Source organism: Rhinoraja longicauda, chromosome 8 (genome assembly GCF_053455715.1).
Source record: "Rhinoraja longicauda isolate Sanriku21f chromosome 8, sRhiLon1.1, whole genome shotgun sequence".
Taxonomy (NCBI): Eukaryota; Metazoa; Chordata; class Chondrichthyes; order Rajiformes; family Arhynchobatidae; genus Rhinoraja; species Rhinoraja longicauda.
In genome coordinates, this window is record NC_135960.1 from 21,152,478 (window position 1) to 21,167,616 (window position 15,139).

Sequence of the window (15,139 nt, forward strand, 5' to 3'; positions counted from 1 at the left end):
ATGCAAGGACCCCTCCCAGGTCTTTTGTTTAGGTTATTATTGTCACATGTACCAAGCTGCAGTGAAAATATTTTGTTGCGTGCTAACCAGTCAAAGAAAAGACCTCCAGCATTTTGTGTCCCCATTCCTTCTCTCCAGAGATGCTGCCTGACCCGCTGAGTTACTCCAGCATTTTGTGTCCCCATTCCTTTTCTCCAGAGATGCTGCCTGACCTGCTGAGTTACTCCAGCATTTTGTGTCCCCATTCCTTCTCTCCACACATGCTGCCTGACCCGCTGAGTTACTCCAGCATTTTGTCTCGCCCCTGACATCAATCTGAAGAAGGGCCTCGACCTGAAACGCTACCCATTCCTTCTCTCCAGAGATGCTGCCTTACCCGCAGAGGTACTCCAGCATGTTGTGTCTACCTTCAAAGAAAAGACAATGCATGATTACAATCAAGCATCCACAATGTTCAGATAAAGGGTACAACATTTTGTGCACGATAAAGTCTGATTAAAGATAATTTAACAGTCTCCAACGCAGTAAATGGGAAGTTAGGACTGCACTCTAGCTGAATTAATTTCCACATACCTCGACTTCATCCTATCCCTCCTCGTCCAATCCCTCCCTACTTATGTCCAAGACACCTCATATGCTTTTCATTTCTTCAATGGCTTCCGTTTTCCAGGTCCCTACTCCCTCATCTTTACTTTGGATGTCCAGTCACTCTACACCTCCATCCCCCACCAGGAAGGTCTTAAAGCTCTCCGTTTCTTCCTCGACTGCAGAACCAAGCAATTTCTGTCTACTAACACTCTCCTCCGCGTAGCAGAGCTGGTCCTTATCCTGAACAACTTCTCCTTCGACTCCTCCCACATTCTCCATATCCAAAGGGTATCTATGGGCACTCGTTTGGGCCCCAGCTATGCCTGCCTCTTTGTGGGGGTAAGTCGAGCAATCCCTGTTCCAGGAGTACACTGGCCCTGTCCCCGAACTCTACCTCCGCTACATTTACGACTGCATCGGTGCTACCTCCTGCACCCATACAGAACTCACTGACTTCATGACTAATTTCCATCCTACACTCAAATTCTCTAGGACCATCTTTGACATCTCCCTACTGTTACTAGATCTCACGGTCTCCATCACAGGAGACAGACTATTGACTGACATCGATTACAAACCCACTGGCCCCCATAGCTATCTAGACTACATTTCTTCCCCACCTACTTTCTCTAAAGACTCTATCCCCTACTCCCAATTCCTCCGTCTATGCCGCATTGTCACCCAGGATGAGATTTTCCATACCAGGTTATTAGAGATGTCCTCCTTCTTTAGGGAACCGGGGTTTCCCTCTTCCATTATAGATGAGACTCTCACTAGGGTCTCCTCGATATCCTGCAGCTCCGCTCTTGCTCCCCCCCCCCCATTCTTAACAAGGACAGAGTCCCCCTTGTCCTCACCTTCCACCCCATCAGCTGTCGCATACAGCATCTCATCCTCCAACATTTTTGCCATCTCCAACAGGATCCCACTACTGGTGACATCTTCCCATCTCCATCCCTTTCTGCTTCCCGCAGAGATTGTTCCCTCCATAACTCCCTGGTCAAATCGTCCCTTCCCACCCAAACCATCCCCTCCCCAGGTACTTTCCCCTGCAACAGCAGGAGATGCAGCACCTGTCCCTTCACCTCCCCCCTCGACTCCATCCAATGACCCAAACTGTCTTTCCAGGTGAGGCAGAGGTTCACCTACACCTCCTCCAATCTCATCTACTGTATCCATTTTTCCAGGTGTCAATTCCTGTATATCGGCGAGACCAAACGCAGGCTCGGCGATCATTTCGCTGAACACCTCTGCTTAGTCTGCTTTAACCTACCTGATCTCCCGGTTGACAGCACTTTAATCCCTCCCATTCTCAATCTGACCTTTCTATCCTGGGCCTCCTCCATTGTCAGAGTGAGGCCCAGCGCAAATTGGAGGAACAGCATCTCATATTTCGCTTGGATAGCTTACACTGGTTTGGCAACTACTGCCATTACTAGGATGTAACATCAATACAATTTGCTTTTGTCATGCACATTGTGTGATCGTGCCAGACCTGGTGCGGACTAATGATTTCCCCTTAAAAACAACATTTTCATTGCAGAAGACCATGTGACTGTGAAACACTTAGACCTTAACCACCAACTGCCATGTTATTTTTTGAATTATTCGGACCCTTAGTGTGAAGTTGATTACTCTCTTGGGATCCTTATCCCATGTTAGGTCTGTTCCAATGAGAGTTAACATGGGATTCTACGTGAGACATGGACATATGAGCTGATTTGCTGAGATGAAATATATGCTTCATGTTACCCCTTCTGCAAGGGTTATACAGGGAATTCGAGTGATAGATGAGAAAGCATGAACAGGAAATTATGAATTAATCAAGAATGCTTGTAATTACTTTGATGAAATGCAATTGTCAACTGAAGGAAACACTATGCTTCTATAGTTGATGCTTCATCAGTTGTGACCTACTGTGTATCTTGGAAAGGTGAATTGTTGCAATGGTTTAAAATGAACACCAGTTGCAGTCTGATGTAGCTTTCTCATTGAGCTCGTCTTTCTTGTTTATAAAAATATATGTAAGCCATTGAGGGAAGTTTGCAAGGACAGACATGGGGAGCTGAGAATGCTGGAAAATCCCATTGCCCAAGGTACCCAAAATAAAGTGTGCAGATGAACTCATCTTTATGAGTGTAGGGAGTTTGGGGACCTTTCTGGAGCAATTATGAGCACCACATTGACTTACGCTGCAGAAATGTGTTGTGGTCACTGGGAAAAACTCAGCAATTAGGATATTGGAGTCAATATAACCATAACCTCCATGCAGAAAGTACTCCAGGGACAAAACTGTGGTCTAAAGTTCTTCCACACAATCTCACAACTGTCAGAGAAGACAGCATTGGAAACCTTGAACCTGCAAATTCATTGCTCATGACATGACCCAGACCAGAAGAAGTGACAAAGAAGATCCTGTGGATATAACTGTTCACTGATGGGTATGTCTTCGGATCCTGCCCTGAGGAAATAAAGTGTGCAGATGAACTCATCTTTATGAGTGTAGGGAGTTTGGGGACCTTTCTGGAGCAATTGTAAGCACAACATTGACTTAGTCTCCCAGTTACCCACTGAATAATTTGCTTGGAATTATTATAATGATGTCTGCAGTAAAGGAGCAATGTCATCAGTGTAATCACCAAGACACTCATTTAATATCTATCTCAACAGTTCTGTGCTGTTAGTCACAACATTCTCTGTGGACTTCATGAGGTTTTTGAACTGCCGACAGCCACATCTCCTAATGTCTCCCACTGAAAGAAATGCATCTTTTAAATAACAAAAACGGCAACAAACTAGCCTATTCTGAGAGTGAACTTCAGCAGTTCAACAATGGTTGTGAGTTACTGCTTTCTGCTCCACTTAGGAAATGGATGTTGCAGAAACGCTATAGTGCAGATAATGATATCATTTCTTGTATCTCTGACAATGGGAAAAGGACAGATATACCAACAAGAAAAATAGAGAGGTGCCCAATCCAATTCTGTGTGGTGCAATTTCACCCAGAAACAATCTCCAAAATAATTATCTCAGAGTAAGATTGTTATTAGATGGTTTGGCATCCACAAAACACTTACTATATAATCTAATTTTCAAAACTAAAATTAGAACATGAGAGGTTAGAACATGAGAAATAGAAGGAGTAGGCCATTAATTCCTGCATGCCTGTACCACCATTTTATAAAATCATAGCCGATCTTCTCCTTTAGCACCACTGCTCTGCACAAATCCCTGGAGTTTGTAATCATCCAAGAATCTAACAATCACCATCTGTGATGATGCCTGGAACCAATCATTTTTAGTTAAAGACTCACCACCCTCTGGGTGAAGCACTTCCTTATCATATCAGTTCTGCACACCCAATACCTTATTCCAAGGCAGTGATTCTTCGTTTAAGACATACACAATATCATATCAGCATTCACTCAGCCAAGCCTTGTAAGATTTCTGTTTGTTGCAATGGGAACACGTTTCATTCTTTTCAACATGAAACCACAAGCCCAGTCTGCTTAATCTCTTTTCTTTGAACAAATCATCCATCCTAAGAATCAATACAATAATCCTTTTTGTTTTGTTCTCCCTTTTATCATTAGCATATATTTCCTCAGGGAAGGAGACTAAATCAATAAGCAGTTTTCCTGATACGGTCATCAAGAACTATTGTGAAGAGATTTCCAGACAGATCGAGGAACTGAATAAATGTCACACTCAAAAACATCTTAAAGAAATGCAACATTCCTACTGACTCCTGCCACTCCAACCGTGACCACTCAAAGTGGAGAAAATCCATTTGGGATGGTATTGAGAATCTTGTCTCCATCATCAGCAAACTTGGACACGTTCTCCTTTGTGCACTCATTCAAATGATTGATATAGATTGTTGAGTGATTAGGCAAGTTGCAAAGGGCAGCAGCCGATGGAAATCTAGACATCTGTCTGGAACTACAAGGGATTTCCAGGAGGAGTTTTGGCAAGGATTGCTGGAGTCCAGAAGGGTTAACAATATGGTGGATTAGAAGCACAGGGTTTGGGAACCATTTTCCCTCGGCTTTTTGCCTCCAAAACAACTGTATCACAGCTGCTTCATTTGATTCAATTTCTGATAAAATAAGGAAAATATGCCAACACTAGAGTGCTTGGATAAATTTAAATGGAACCACATTACTAAGAAAAAAAACTTCAAGAGTAACAAGAGGAAAGGCTTCAACACCTGATAAACAACAGTGAGTCTACTCTAAATGAATTTTGGCAAGTCCACTGAAATCATGCTCCCAGTGGGGAATTGTGCCCGAAAGGAATGTGAAGCAGAGAATTGATATTCAGTGGTGTGTGCATCTCCAACTGCACATCATTTAAACACTGCTCCTCGATGGGTGGGAACTAGGGAACGCATCCCATAAATCACGTTGTCACAAATCATTCAGCACAAGGACAAAACCAAAATAACAACATCTTCCAAGTTTTTAAATTCCCTTTATCTCTCCCAGTTTGAAAATTAACTTTATCAGCTTAGTATGTAAGTAGCACCATTTGACGATCACTGTAATTGTTCCTTTAACTAAACTTGCCCAATCACCAGGCACTGGAAGCAATGAGCAACGACTATATTTTGTGCAAGTTCTTTCCTTTTGCCTTCTCCATCTGATCCTCCAGGCATCCTTTGTCACGAAGAGCAAGGACAGCATCTGCAAAAAGTACAGGCCCAATAAACAGACCAATCTAAGTTGGAATGTTATGTTCGACAGTGTCCAAGCAAAAAGCTTCCAACTTGTTCCAAAAGCAGACTGAAGAGAATTCTATAGACATATGGTCAAATATTAACCACACTGTTTGGGATTGAATGTCCTTGCCTGTGACGGACTCATTCAGGATTGTAGCTGTAGGCTTCTTTAGCTATACTCTACTATCCTCTCCATTTGCTGATCTCCCCTCCTGGTAAGGCAGCCATAATTTCTATGCAGGTAATCATCCGAGACCACAAATGTCAAGCACCAGTACATGGCATTAATGAAAGAGAGCTTCAATGTGCCTGATGATGGATCATCACCATTTCTATTAATTATGTTTTCAGATGATAAATAATTCCATGTCTGTCTTGTTTATATTGATGTTTTCAGCAGCTGAGTTCAGTTGACACATTAGCAATATGTAATACCATTTATTCAGAAAATTTACTTGTGAGTTTAAAATATTCTTTCTTTATGATGCTTTTCATTTTAGCTCAACATAAGCTCAAATGTAAAGAACATTACTTTGCGTGCCCTAATGGAAGATGTATTCCTGCATTTTGGATTTGTGATAAAGAAGAGGATTGTGAAGATGGAGCTGATGAATCTCACTGTGGTATCTAACCCTTTGTACCAGTTATCTTTTTAAGTCTCTAAACTTTTAAGTTGAGCATTAGCCATACTCCAGCAATTTTGGAACATTAAAAAAGTGGAGGTGGAGCACAGAAGGCAGTAATTCAGCCCATCTGGACCTTGCCAACTTCGAGGAAAACAATCCCATCAGTTCTCGTTCCTCGCATCTCAGAAGGCATGAGCAGAAGTAGGCCATTCGGCCCATCAAGTCTACTCTGCCATTCAATCATGGTCGATCTATCTTTCCCTCTCAACCCCATTCTCCTGCCTTCTCCCCATAACCCATGACACCCTTATTAATCAAGAATCTGTCAATCTCCACATTTTAAATACAATTGACACCCTCCACAGCTGTCTGTGCCAATGGATTCCACAGATTCACCACCCTCTGACTAAAGAAATTCCTCCTCATCTCCTTCCTAAAGGTATGTCATTTTATTCTGAGCCTAGGGCCTCTGGTCTTAGACTCTCCCACTAGCAGAAACATCCTCTCGACCTCCACTCTCTTCACTATTCGGTAAATTTCAATGAGATCCACCCTCCTCCTCCTAAACTCCAGCGAGTACAGGCCCAATGCCATCAAATGATCATCTTCTCTTTTCCCTGTACTTCTGGAACTTATTTTTCTTACACCTGCCATTCAACCCCACCCCCTTTTTATTTGTTTTTACCCGCCAATGATCTAGTCAATTAACCTAGCAGCACTTCTTTAGGATTTACAATAAAACAGGAGTACCTGGAGGAAATCATTGTGGTCACAGGGAGAATATGCAAATACAACACAGGCAGCACCAGAAGTAGTAGAAAATAATCTCAATACTGTGGACAACTACTCATGCTGGTCTCCAGGATTGAAATTATTTTGGCACAACAGGAAGCCTGTTAAACAACAGAAGTTCCTGTTGCCCTCACCACTGGAAGTAAAACTCCAGTTGCATTACATAAAGAAGGTCAGGGAGTTTTCTTGGTCTCCTGGTTAAACTTGTTTCATTAATAAAATTAATTAATTAACACAATTCAAAAACTCGACAAGATTAGAAAACATTTCTCAGTCCATATATGTGTGTGTGTGTGTATATATATATATATATATATATATATATATATATATATGTGTGTGTGTGTGCAGTATATATGGGTGTTTCCATAAATGAGGGTACCAACATGTGACGTGAATGACCAAATTTGTGTTATTAATTCATAATGAAATACCATGGGATTAAAAATGGGCCTACCTATGATCTTTTTGAGCTAATTTATGAAAAAGGTTGACCAACATTTGACCAAAATTTCATATTTTCAAAATCTGAAAAAAAAGGTGAAAAAAACCTTATAAAACATATAAGACATATGGGACACTTACTGATTTCTAAGCTCCCTTACAAAATGTCGGCACCGAACCCACCACGTTGTTCACGCCAGGGTCAATATAATCGTGTTATTTGAATGTTTGAGTGCAGACAAACCCCATTATAGCTCTATAAATAGCATTGACAATGGGAGGGACTACAGAATGAGACATTGCTAAAATAGGTAAGCAAACTAGATTTTTATTTCATGATTTTAAGTTCTATGCATTAAGTATTTCAATGGAAAGCTTAAACACAAAATATAAACAATAAAAAAGAAACAATAAATATAAAAAGGGTTCACACGTGACACATTTCACACGTGACCAAATCGGCACTGGTACTTGCGTACTGCTGCAAAAACGAGACATCAGAAAACCATCTAATCGGGTGATAAATGATAACAATCATAAGCATATTTAGAATTTGGCTTATATGGAGTTATTTAATTGCAAAATTAACGTAATCTTTCTGGTGTAAATTAGCCTAAGGATTTGATGAAATTCTGCTTGAAAAATATCACAAAAAAGGCAAGAAAGCATAGGGACATATCTGATATTTTTCTTTCTAAAAACAAATTTATTTATTTATTGCTTCATCTCATTATTTTGGCTATACACCATGATGTATACTACTTAAAATACAGGATATGAAACAATGGGAATATTACATTAAAACCAGGAAAATAACCTGGAAGTTTGGAGACCAGTTTCACTACTGAGTGCTGTATTTACGGAAACACCCATATATATGTGTGTGTGTGTGTATATATATAAATTTATATATATATATATACACACACACAGTGCATTCAGAAAGTATTCAAACACCTTCACTTCTTCCACATTTTGCTATGTTACAGCCTTATTTAAAAATGGATTAATTTTTTTTTTATCATCAATCTACACACAATACCCATAATAAAAAAGCGAAAAGAGGTGTTTAGAAATTTTTGCAAAGTAATTAAAAAGAAATAACTGAAATATCACATTTACATAAGTATTCAGACCCTTTGCTATGACACTCAAATTTAAGCTGATGTTCATCCTGTTTCCATTGATTATCCTTGAGATGTTTCTACAACTTGATTGGAGTCCACCAGTGGTAAATTAAATTGACTGGACATGAGTTGGAAAGGCATACACCTATCTATATAAGGTCCCACAGTTAGCAATGCATGTCAGAGCAAAAACCAAGCCATGAAGACGAAGGAATTGGCCGTAGAGCTCCGAGACAGGATTGTGTTGAGACACAGATCTGGGGAAGGGTAGAAAACGATTTTTGCAGCATTACAGGTCCCGAAGAGCACAGTGGTCTCCGTCATTCTTAAATGGAAGAACTTTGGAACCACCAGGACTCTTCATAGAGCTGGTCGCACGGCCAAACTGAGTAATCGGGGGAGAAGGGCCTTGGTCAGGGAGGTGACCAAGAACCCGATGGTCACTCTGTCAGAGCTCGAGTTCCTCTGTGAAGATGGGAGAACCTTCCAGAAGGATAACTATATCTGCAGCACTCCACCAATCAGGCCATTAAGGTAAAGTGGCCAGACGGAAGCCACTCCTCAGTAAAAGGCACATGACATCCCGCTTGGAGTTTGCCAAAAGGCACATAAACGACTCTCAGACCATATGAAACAAGATTCTCTGGTCTGATGAAACCCAGATTGAACTCTTTGTCTTGAATGCCAAGCCGCACTGCTCATCACCTGGCCAATACCATACCTACGGTGAAGCATGGTGGTGGCAGCATCATGCTGTGGGGATGTTTTTCAGCGGCAGGAACTGGGAGACAAGTCAGGATCGAGGGAAAAATAAATGGAGCAAAGTAAAGAGAGATCCTTGATGAAAACTGCTCCAGAGCGTCCTGGACCTCAGACTGGGGCAGAGGTTCATCTTCCAACAGGATAATGACCCTGAGCATATAGTCAAGGCAATGCAGGAGTGGCATCATGACAAGTCTGTGAATGTCCTTGAGTGGCCCAACCAGAGCCCAGACTTGTACCCGACCGAACATCTCTGGGGACCTGAAAATAGCTGTGCATCGATGCTCCCCATCTAACCTGACAGAGCTTGAGAGGATCTGCAGAGAAGAATGGGAGAAATGGCCCAAATACAGGTGTGCCAAGCTTGTAGCGACAAGAAGGCTTGAAGCTGTAATCTCTGGCAAAGATGTCTCAACAAAGTACTGAGTAAAGAGTCTGAATATTTATGTAAATTTGCCACTGTGCCACCTGTGCAAATTATTATATAATGAAGGTTTTTACTTTGTTTTAGATGGACCTTTATCCTGGTTTATTTTTTTAGCAAAATAACCTCATAAACGTGTGTTATATCTCTTTTAGAGCATTTCATTCACATGTAGATGTGTTCAGATTTGTATTAAGTGATAGAATATTTGGTATTTTATTGCAGTAAGTGACCTACATGATAAGCAAACACCTCAGATCAAGTGACAATGAATTGGAGTGTATTATATTTATTTTACGCAGATTGCAATTTCAAGGTTTAGCACACCATGCTGTGTTTTGTCATCTTAAGTGACATCATCCCAGGGTTTGGAATCCAGTTAAATATTTGACTTTGCCTCAGGTGGAAAGAAAAGTCTAATTTTCCTATCTATGTTGGGAAGTAATAGCATGGACTGAGACTTAAAATGATTAGGCTAATGGAAAGAAATATTTGCAAAAACATATGATGTTTTCAAATCACAACTAAGATTACTATTTACCTTCTGACAGGCAGCTTTCTGATAATGACCCTTGCAGAAAAACAGAGTTCAAGTCTCTTAACTAAACATTGATATTCCAAGTTTTTAATTTCAGTTTAAGGTTAACTTAATGTGAATTTTAGTACAATTTAACAATTTAAGAATAAGAGAAACAATCCCTGAACAAAAATAAGGAAATCCAGTTTTTGCTCACAAACATCTGCCATGCATGACTTGGATGAAGACATTAATGACTTGGATGAAGGATTTACCATTAGCAAATTTGCAGATGATACAAAGCTGGGTGGTAGTGTCAACTGTGAGGAAGATGCTATGAGGTTGAGGGTGAGTGGGCGGATGCATGGCAGATGCAGTTTAATGTGGATAACTGTGAGGTTATCCACTTTGGTGGTAAGAATAGGAAGGCAGATTATTATCTGAATGGTGTCAAGTTAGGAAAAGGGGACGTACAACGAGATCTGGGTGTCCTAGTGCAATATCTGTTCAGTCACTGAAAGGAAGCATGCAGGTACAGCAGGCAGTGAAGAAAGCCAATGGAATGTTGGCCTTCATAACAAGAGGAGTTGAGTATAGGAGCAAAGAGGTCCTTCTGCAGTTGTACAGGGCCCTAGTGAGACCTCACCTGGAGTACTGTGTGCAGTTTTGGTCTCCAAATTTGAGGAAGGATATTCTTGCTATTGAGGGCGTGCAGCGTAGGTTTACTAGGTTAATTACCGGAATGGCGGGACTGTCAGATGTTGAAAGATTGGAGCGACTAGGCTTGTATACACTGGAATTTAGAAGGATGAGAGGAGATCTTATCGAAACGTATAAGATTATTAAGGGGCTGGACATGTTAGAGGCAGGAAACATGTTCTCAATGTTGGGGGAGTCCAGTACAAGGGGCCACAGTTTAAGAATAAGGGGGAGGCCATTTAGAACCGAGATGAGGAAAAACTTTTTCAGTCAGAGAGTTGTGAATCTGTGGAATTCTCTACCTCAGAAGGCAGTGGAGGCCAATTCTCTGAATGCATTCAAGAGAGAGCTAGATAGAGCTCTAAAGGATAGCGGAATCAGGGGGAATGGGGAGAAGGCAGGAACGGGGTACTGATTGAGTATGATCAGCCATGATCACATTGAATGGCGGTGCTGGCTCGAAGGGCCGAATGGCCTCATCCTGCACCTATTGTTTATTGTCTATTGGCTATAAACAGAACCAGGCAGGATACATTCTAAATCCAGCAGATTACACGCCTTTGTCTTGCACCTTCTGTTTTTTCATCTCTGGCCTTTTTCCAACCATCTGCCATCAACTCATTCCCCCCCCCCCCCCCCCCTCCCCTCACCTGTATCAGTCTATTACCTTCCAGGCTTTGTCATGAGCCTTCTTTCTTCCAGCTTTCTTCCTGCCCCCCCCCCCCCCCCACCCACCCCACAGTCAGTCTGCAGGAGGGTCCCGACCTGAAACATCACCTATCCATGTTCTCCAGGGAGGCTGCTTGCCGGGTTGAGTTACTCCAGCACTTTGTATCCATTTTTTTGTAAATGTGCTTCTGCAGTCGCTTGCAAAGTAATTGCAATATTGAATTTGCTTCTGTTTACAGATTCCTTTTGCACATGGAATCAGTTTGAATGCCCAAATCACAAGTGCATTTCTCGTCGCTGGGTTTGTGACGGTGCTGATGATTGTAGAGATGGTGCCGATGAAGCAGATTCTCTCTGTGGTAGGTTTTTGATCAGGATTAGGTAACTAATTAATTATTTGGATCATTTAACCTCAGCACTTCAAATACTTTGTATTGCACCCTTGTTGTTTAGTTCTGATGGATACACAGATTTGTTTTCTGTTTTTGAAACTTCTTGCAATCCTTTATCTACATTTCCAGATTTTATGAATATCAAACACAGACACAAAATTAGAATGTAATAATATATCAAGAGTTTTGACCTCTTAAATTTTTTTAAACCACTAATTATGAAAGATCAAACTATTTAATAGTCATAGATTCATAGGGTTATATAGCATGGAAACAGGCCCTTTAACTCACTGAATCTGGAATCTGGGAGTTCGACCACCAAATACCCATTTATATTAACACTAGACTAATGCGATTTTATCAATTCTCCTTATATTTCTATCAACATTCCCCACATTAGGGACATTTACAGTGACCTATTAACCCTACCAACCACATGTCTTTGGGATGTGGGAGGTAACAGGAGTACCAATGGATATCCATGGGGAGAATATGCAAATTCCACTCAAACAGCTTTGGAGGTCAGGATTCGTGAGGAACAGATTAGCAACATTGACTTTCAGACTTTAATATCACAGTCTTGTTATGAGAAGCACACAATTTTGACTTCCATAGGTCAGTTACCCCATCAGACATCTTTTTCACCAGTGTATTGTCCTGGCAACGTTGCCATGGTTTTGAGAGCCTTTCAAGGAACACTAACTTGTATGAGAAAATGTGCTGTAGATTTGCATTGATCGTAGAGAAAATTAAAAATGTCTTTCATTTGTATTGTTACATTCAAATGAGCTGATTCATTTAGGCAAGTTATCATTTGGTGTTTGCATCCTGGGATCTTTCTAACTGCTGTTACAGACCCAGTCATGCTTTGTGAAAATGTCATTGTGTTTGTGTCATGGTCTTGTATTGTCTTTCTTAACTCCTCAGCAAATACTTTTTTTTCACTTTGAATCAAAGTCAATACTGGGTTAAGTAGTTGAATGGGGATCACATTGTCTTTTGCTCCAATGGCACAGTATGTTTAGTGCAGTATCGTGGAGTGAAACTGCAGTAAGGTAAACCTGTGAATGTAATGCTATCAGTCTTTATTCTAAAAGCTTGAAGATCTTGCAACTCCTCTCTACTGTCTAATATCATTTAAAAGAATAATTCTTACAAAGTTTGAAAGATCTCTTTATTATTTTTTAAATGAAATTGGTATCTTCAGTTTCTATGAACAACGTCATCTGCATCATTAAGGGAGGAGAGAAAAAATGCAGACCTCATATTGCCCTTGATGGAAGAATGAGAAAGTACAACACTTTTTGCTGAAAATAGTGGGATTAAGTTTGGTTCATTCTAGCATGGAGACAATAATGGTCACCAAGTGTGCTGTAACATTCTTCAGATCATTTACTGGCTCTTAATGTAACTGCAGGCTTTGATGATCATATTAACACAGAGAATGTCATTATGTTCACCTCAGCAACAATAGTCCCCGCTGCTTCTAAATTCCTCTTTTGACACAGGACCCACCTTAATCCTATGTTCCTTCAATAATACCGAAAAGGTGATATTTCTGTTAATAAAACTTTGCCCTAATGTTAATATTTTATTTATGATCAATGGCATTTGCTTTCAGTGTATTTCATGCAACACAAATTTGCACCATAATGCACATATAATAGGATCATTTGCTGCGTTTCTCCAATAATTTTCCTTCACACCTAGAGCTGGTTAATTCATAAGGGTAATAAAGGATTAAACTACTGCAATCTAAGTCCTTGACTAAAACATGTTGATTGAAATAGTCTTTGATATTCAGGGAGTCAAGTATTATACAATGGAAGCCAAGCATCAAAATAAATAGCTAATTGATCTTAATGTAATGATCAAGCTCAAATTCCTTAATAAACTTCCCAATGTGATTAGAAATAACAGGATAATGTTATAGTATTATCATAGGTTCACTGCAAAAGACAAATGCGGATGTTAAATTCATTTATTGACTCATAATTGAAAATAGTACTCCTGATTCTGACAGATATCAGTGAAATTATCATGGATAATTACCTATAGATAACATTGTTGATGTCAAATTTAGTTAAGACATAATGGTGGGTTAGAATACAGTACACATTACCTGCTCGCTGTACTGAACAAGATTGCTCCAAAAGTTTACTCATAAAACCTATACACCCTGACAAATGCACAGCATCAATTGCCCAGACTGTTGAAGCAACTAAGAAAAGAGCAAAATCATTACAGTAGGATTGAATGAATTAACATTAGATTTAGCAGTAAAAGAAATAAAATAATTTCAGAAATTTCTAAGATCATGTCTGAAGTATACTGATAAGTCCCAGTACTTTAATTCTGTCCCCTGTGTTAGTTCATGTAATGATATGATCTATGTGGGTAAAGGACTTTATTTTACTTATTTTCTATTCACTGTTCATTCACTTAAAATGAGGGAACAGCTATCGACTGATATCGATTACAAGCCCACTAACTCCCACAATTGCCCTGACTTCTCCTCCTTCCACTCTGCCTCTTGCAAGGACGCTATCCCTCCCACTCAACTTTTATGTCTCTGCCGAATCTGCCCCAAGACGGCTTACCACTCCAGCATATCTGACATATACATTTTCCTCAGTAAATGATGGATCCCTCAACTATGCCTCATCTGCATCCCACAGTTTCCCCAGATCATCATTTTTCACCCCACCAGCATTCGCATCCCACACTATTCTATGACATTCCCGCCACTTTAAACGTGTTCCACCTCGAGTCACATCTTCCTGTCCCCGCTCATTTCTGCTTTCCACAACTCCTTGCTTCACTCATCCATCCTCACACAACCCACCACCTCCACAGGCGCTTTCCCCCGTGACTGCAGGAGATGTAACACCTACCTCTACATCTCCCTTGCATCCATCCACTGACACCAGCAGCCATTCCAGGTGAGACAGAGGTTCATACACTCCTCCTCCGACCTAATCTATTACATTTGGTGTAATATATCGCCACCTTTGCACTGATGAGACCAAGCGTGGACTAGGTGACCATTTCACTGAACACTTACGCTCTGGCCATCAAGGCGTGCTGTGTCTCTTGCTTGCTAATGATTTTAACTCCCCAACCCGTTCCAATACCAACCCATCGGTCCTGGGCCACCTCCATTACCAGAGCAAGGCCACACGCAAATTAGAGGAACAGCTCTTCATAAGGCAGCAGTAGGAACATTGCATTCTCCATTTTCAAGTAATACTTCCTTTTCCCGTCTCTCCTTTCTATGTCCCCCACCCTGGAGTATACCCATTTCTCCCATTATCTCCCACCTCCCACTCCTTCCCTCTCCTTCGTACACATCTCCCATCCTCAGTCACTCAGTTACACT

The 15,139-nt window shown here is 40.8% G+C and overlaps 1 protein-coding gene across 1 annotated transcript in view; it reads left to right on the forward strand.

Moving 5' to 3' along the window:
- Window positions 1-15,139, forward strand: part of LOC144595762 (low-density lipoprotein receptor-related protein 1-like) — a 1,259,652-nt gene that overhangs the window by 1,055,115 nt on the left and 189,398 nt on the right. The window contains exons 50-51 of the mRNA XM_078403382.1: window positions 5,809-5,931; window positions 11,608-11,727. Of these exons, the coding sequence (XP_078259508.1) occupies window positions 5,809-5,931; window positions 11,608-11,727 (243 nt within the window). The remainder of the gene's footprint in view (window positions 1-5,808; window positions 5,932-11,607; window positions 11,728-15,139) is intronic.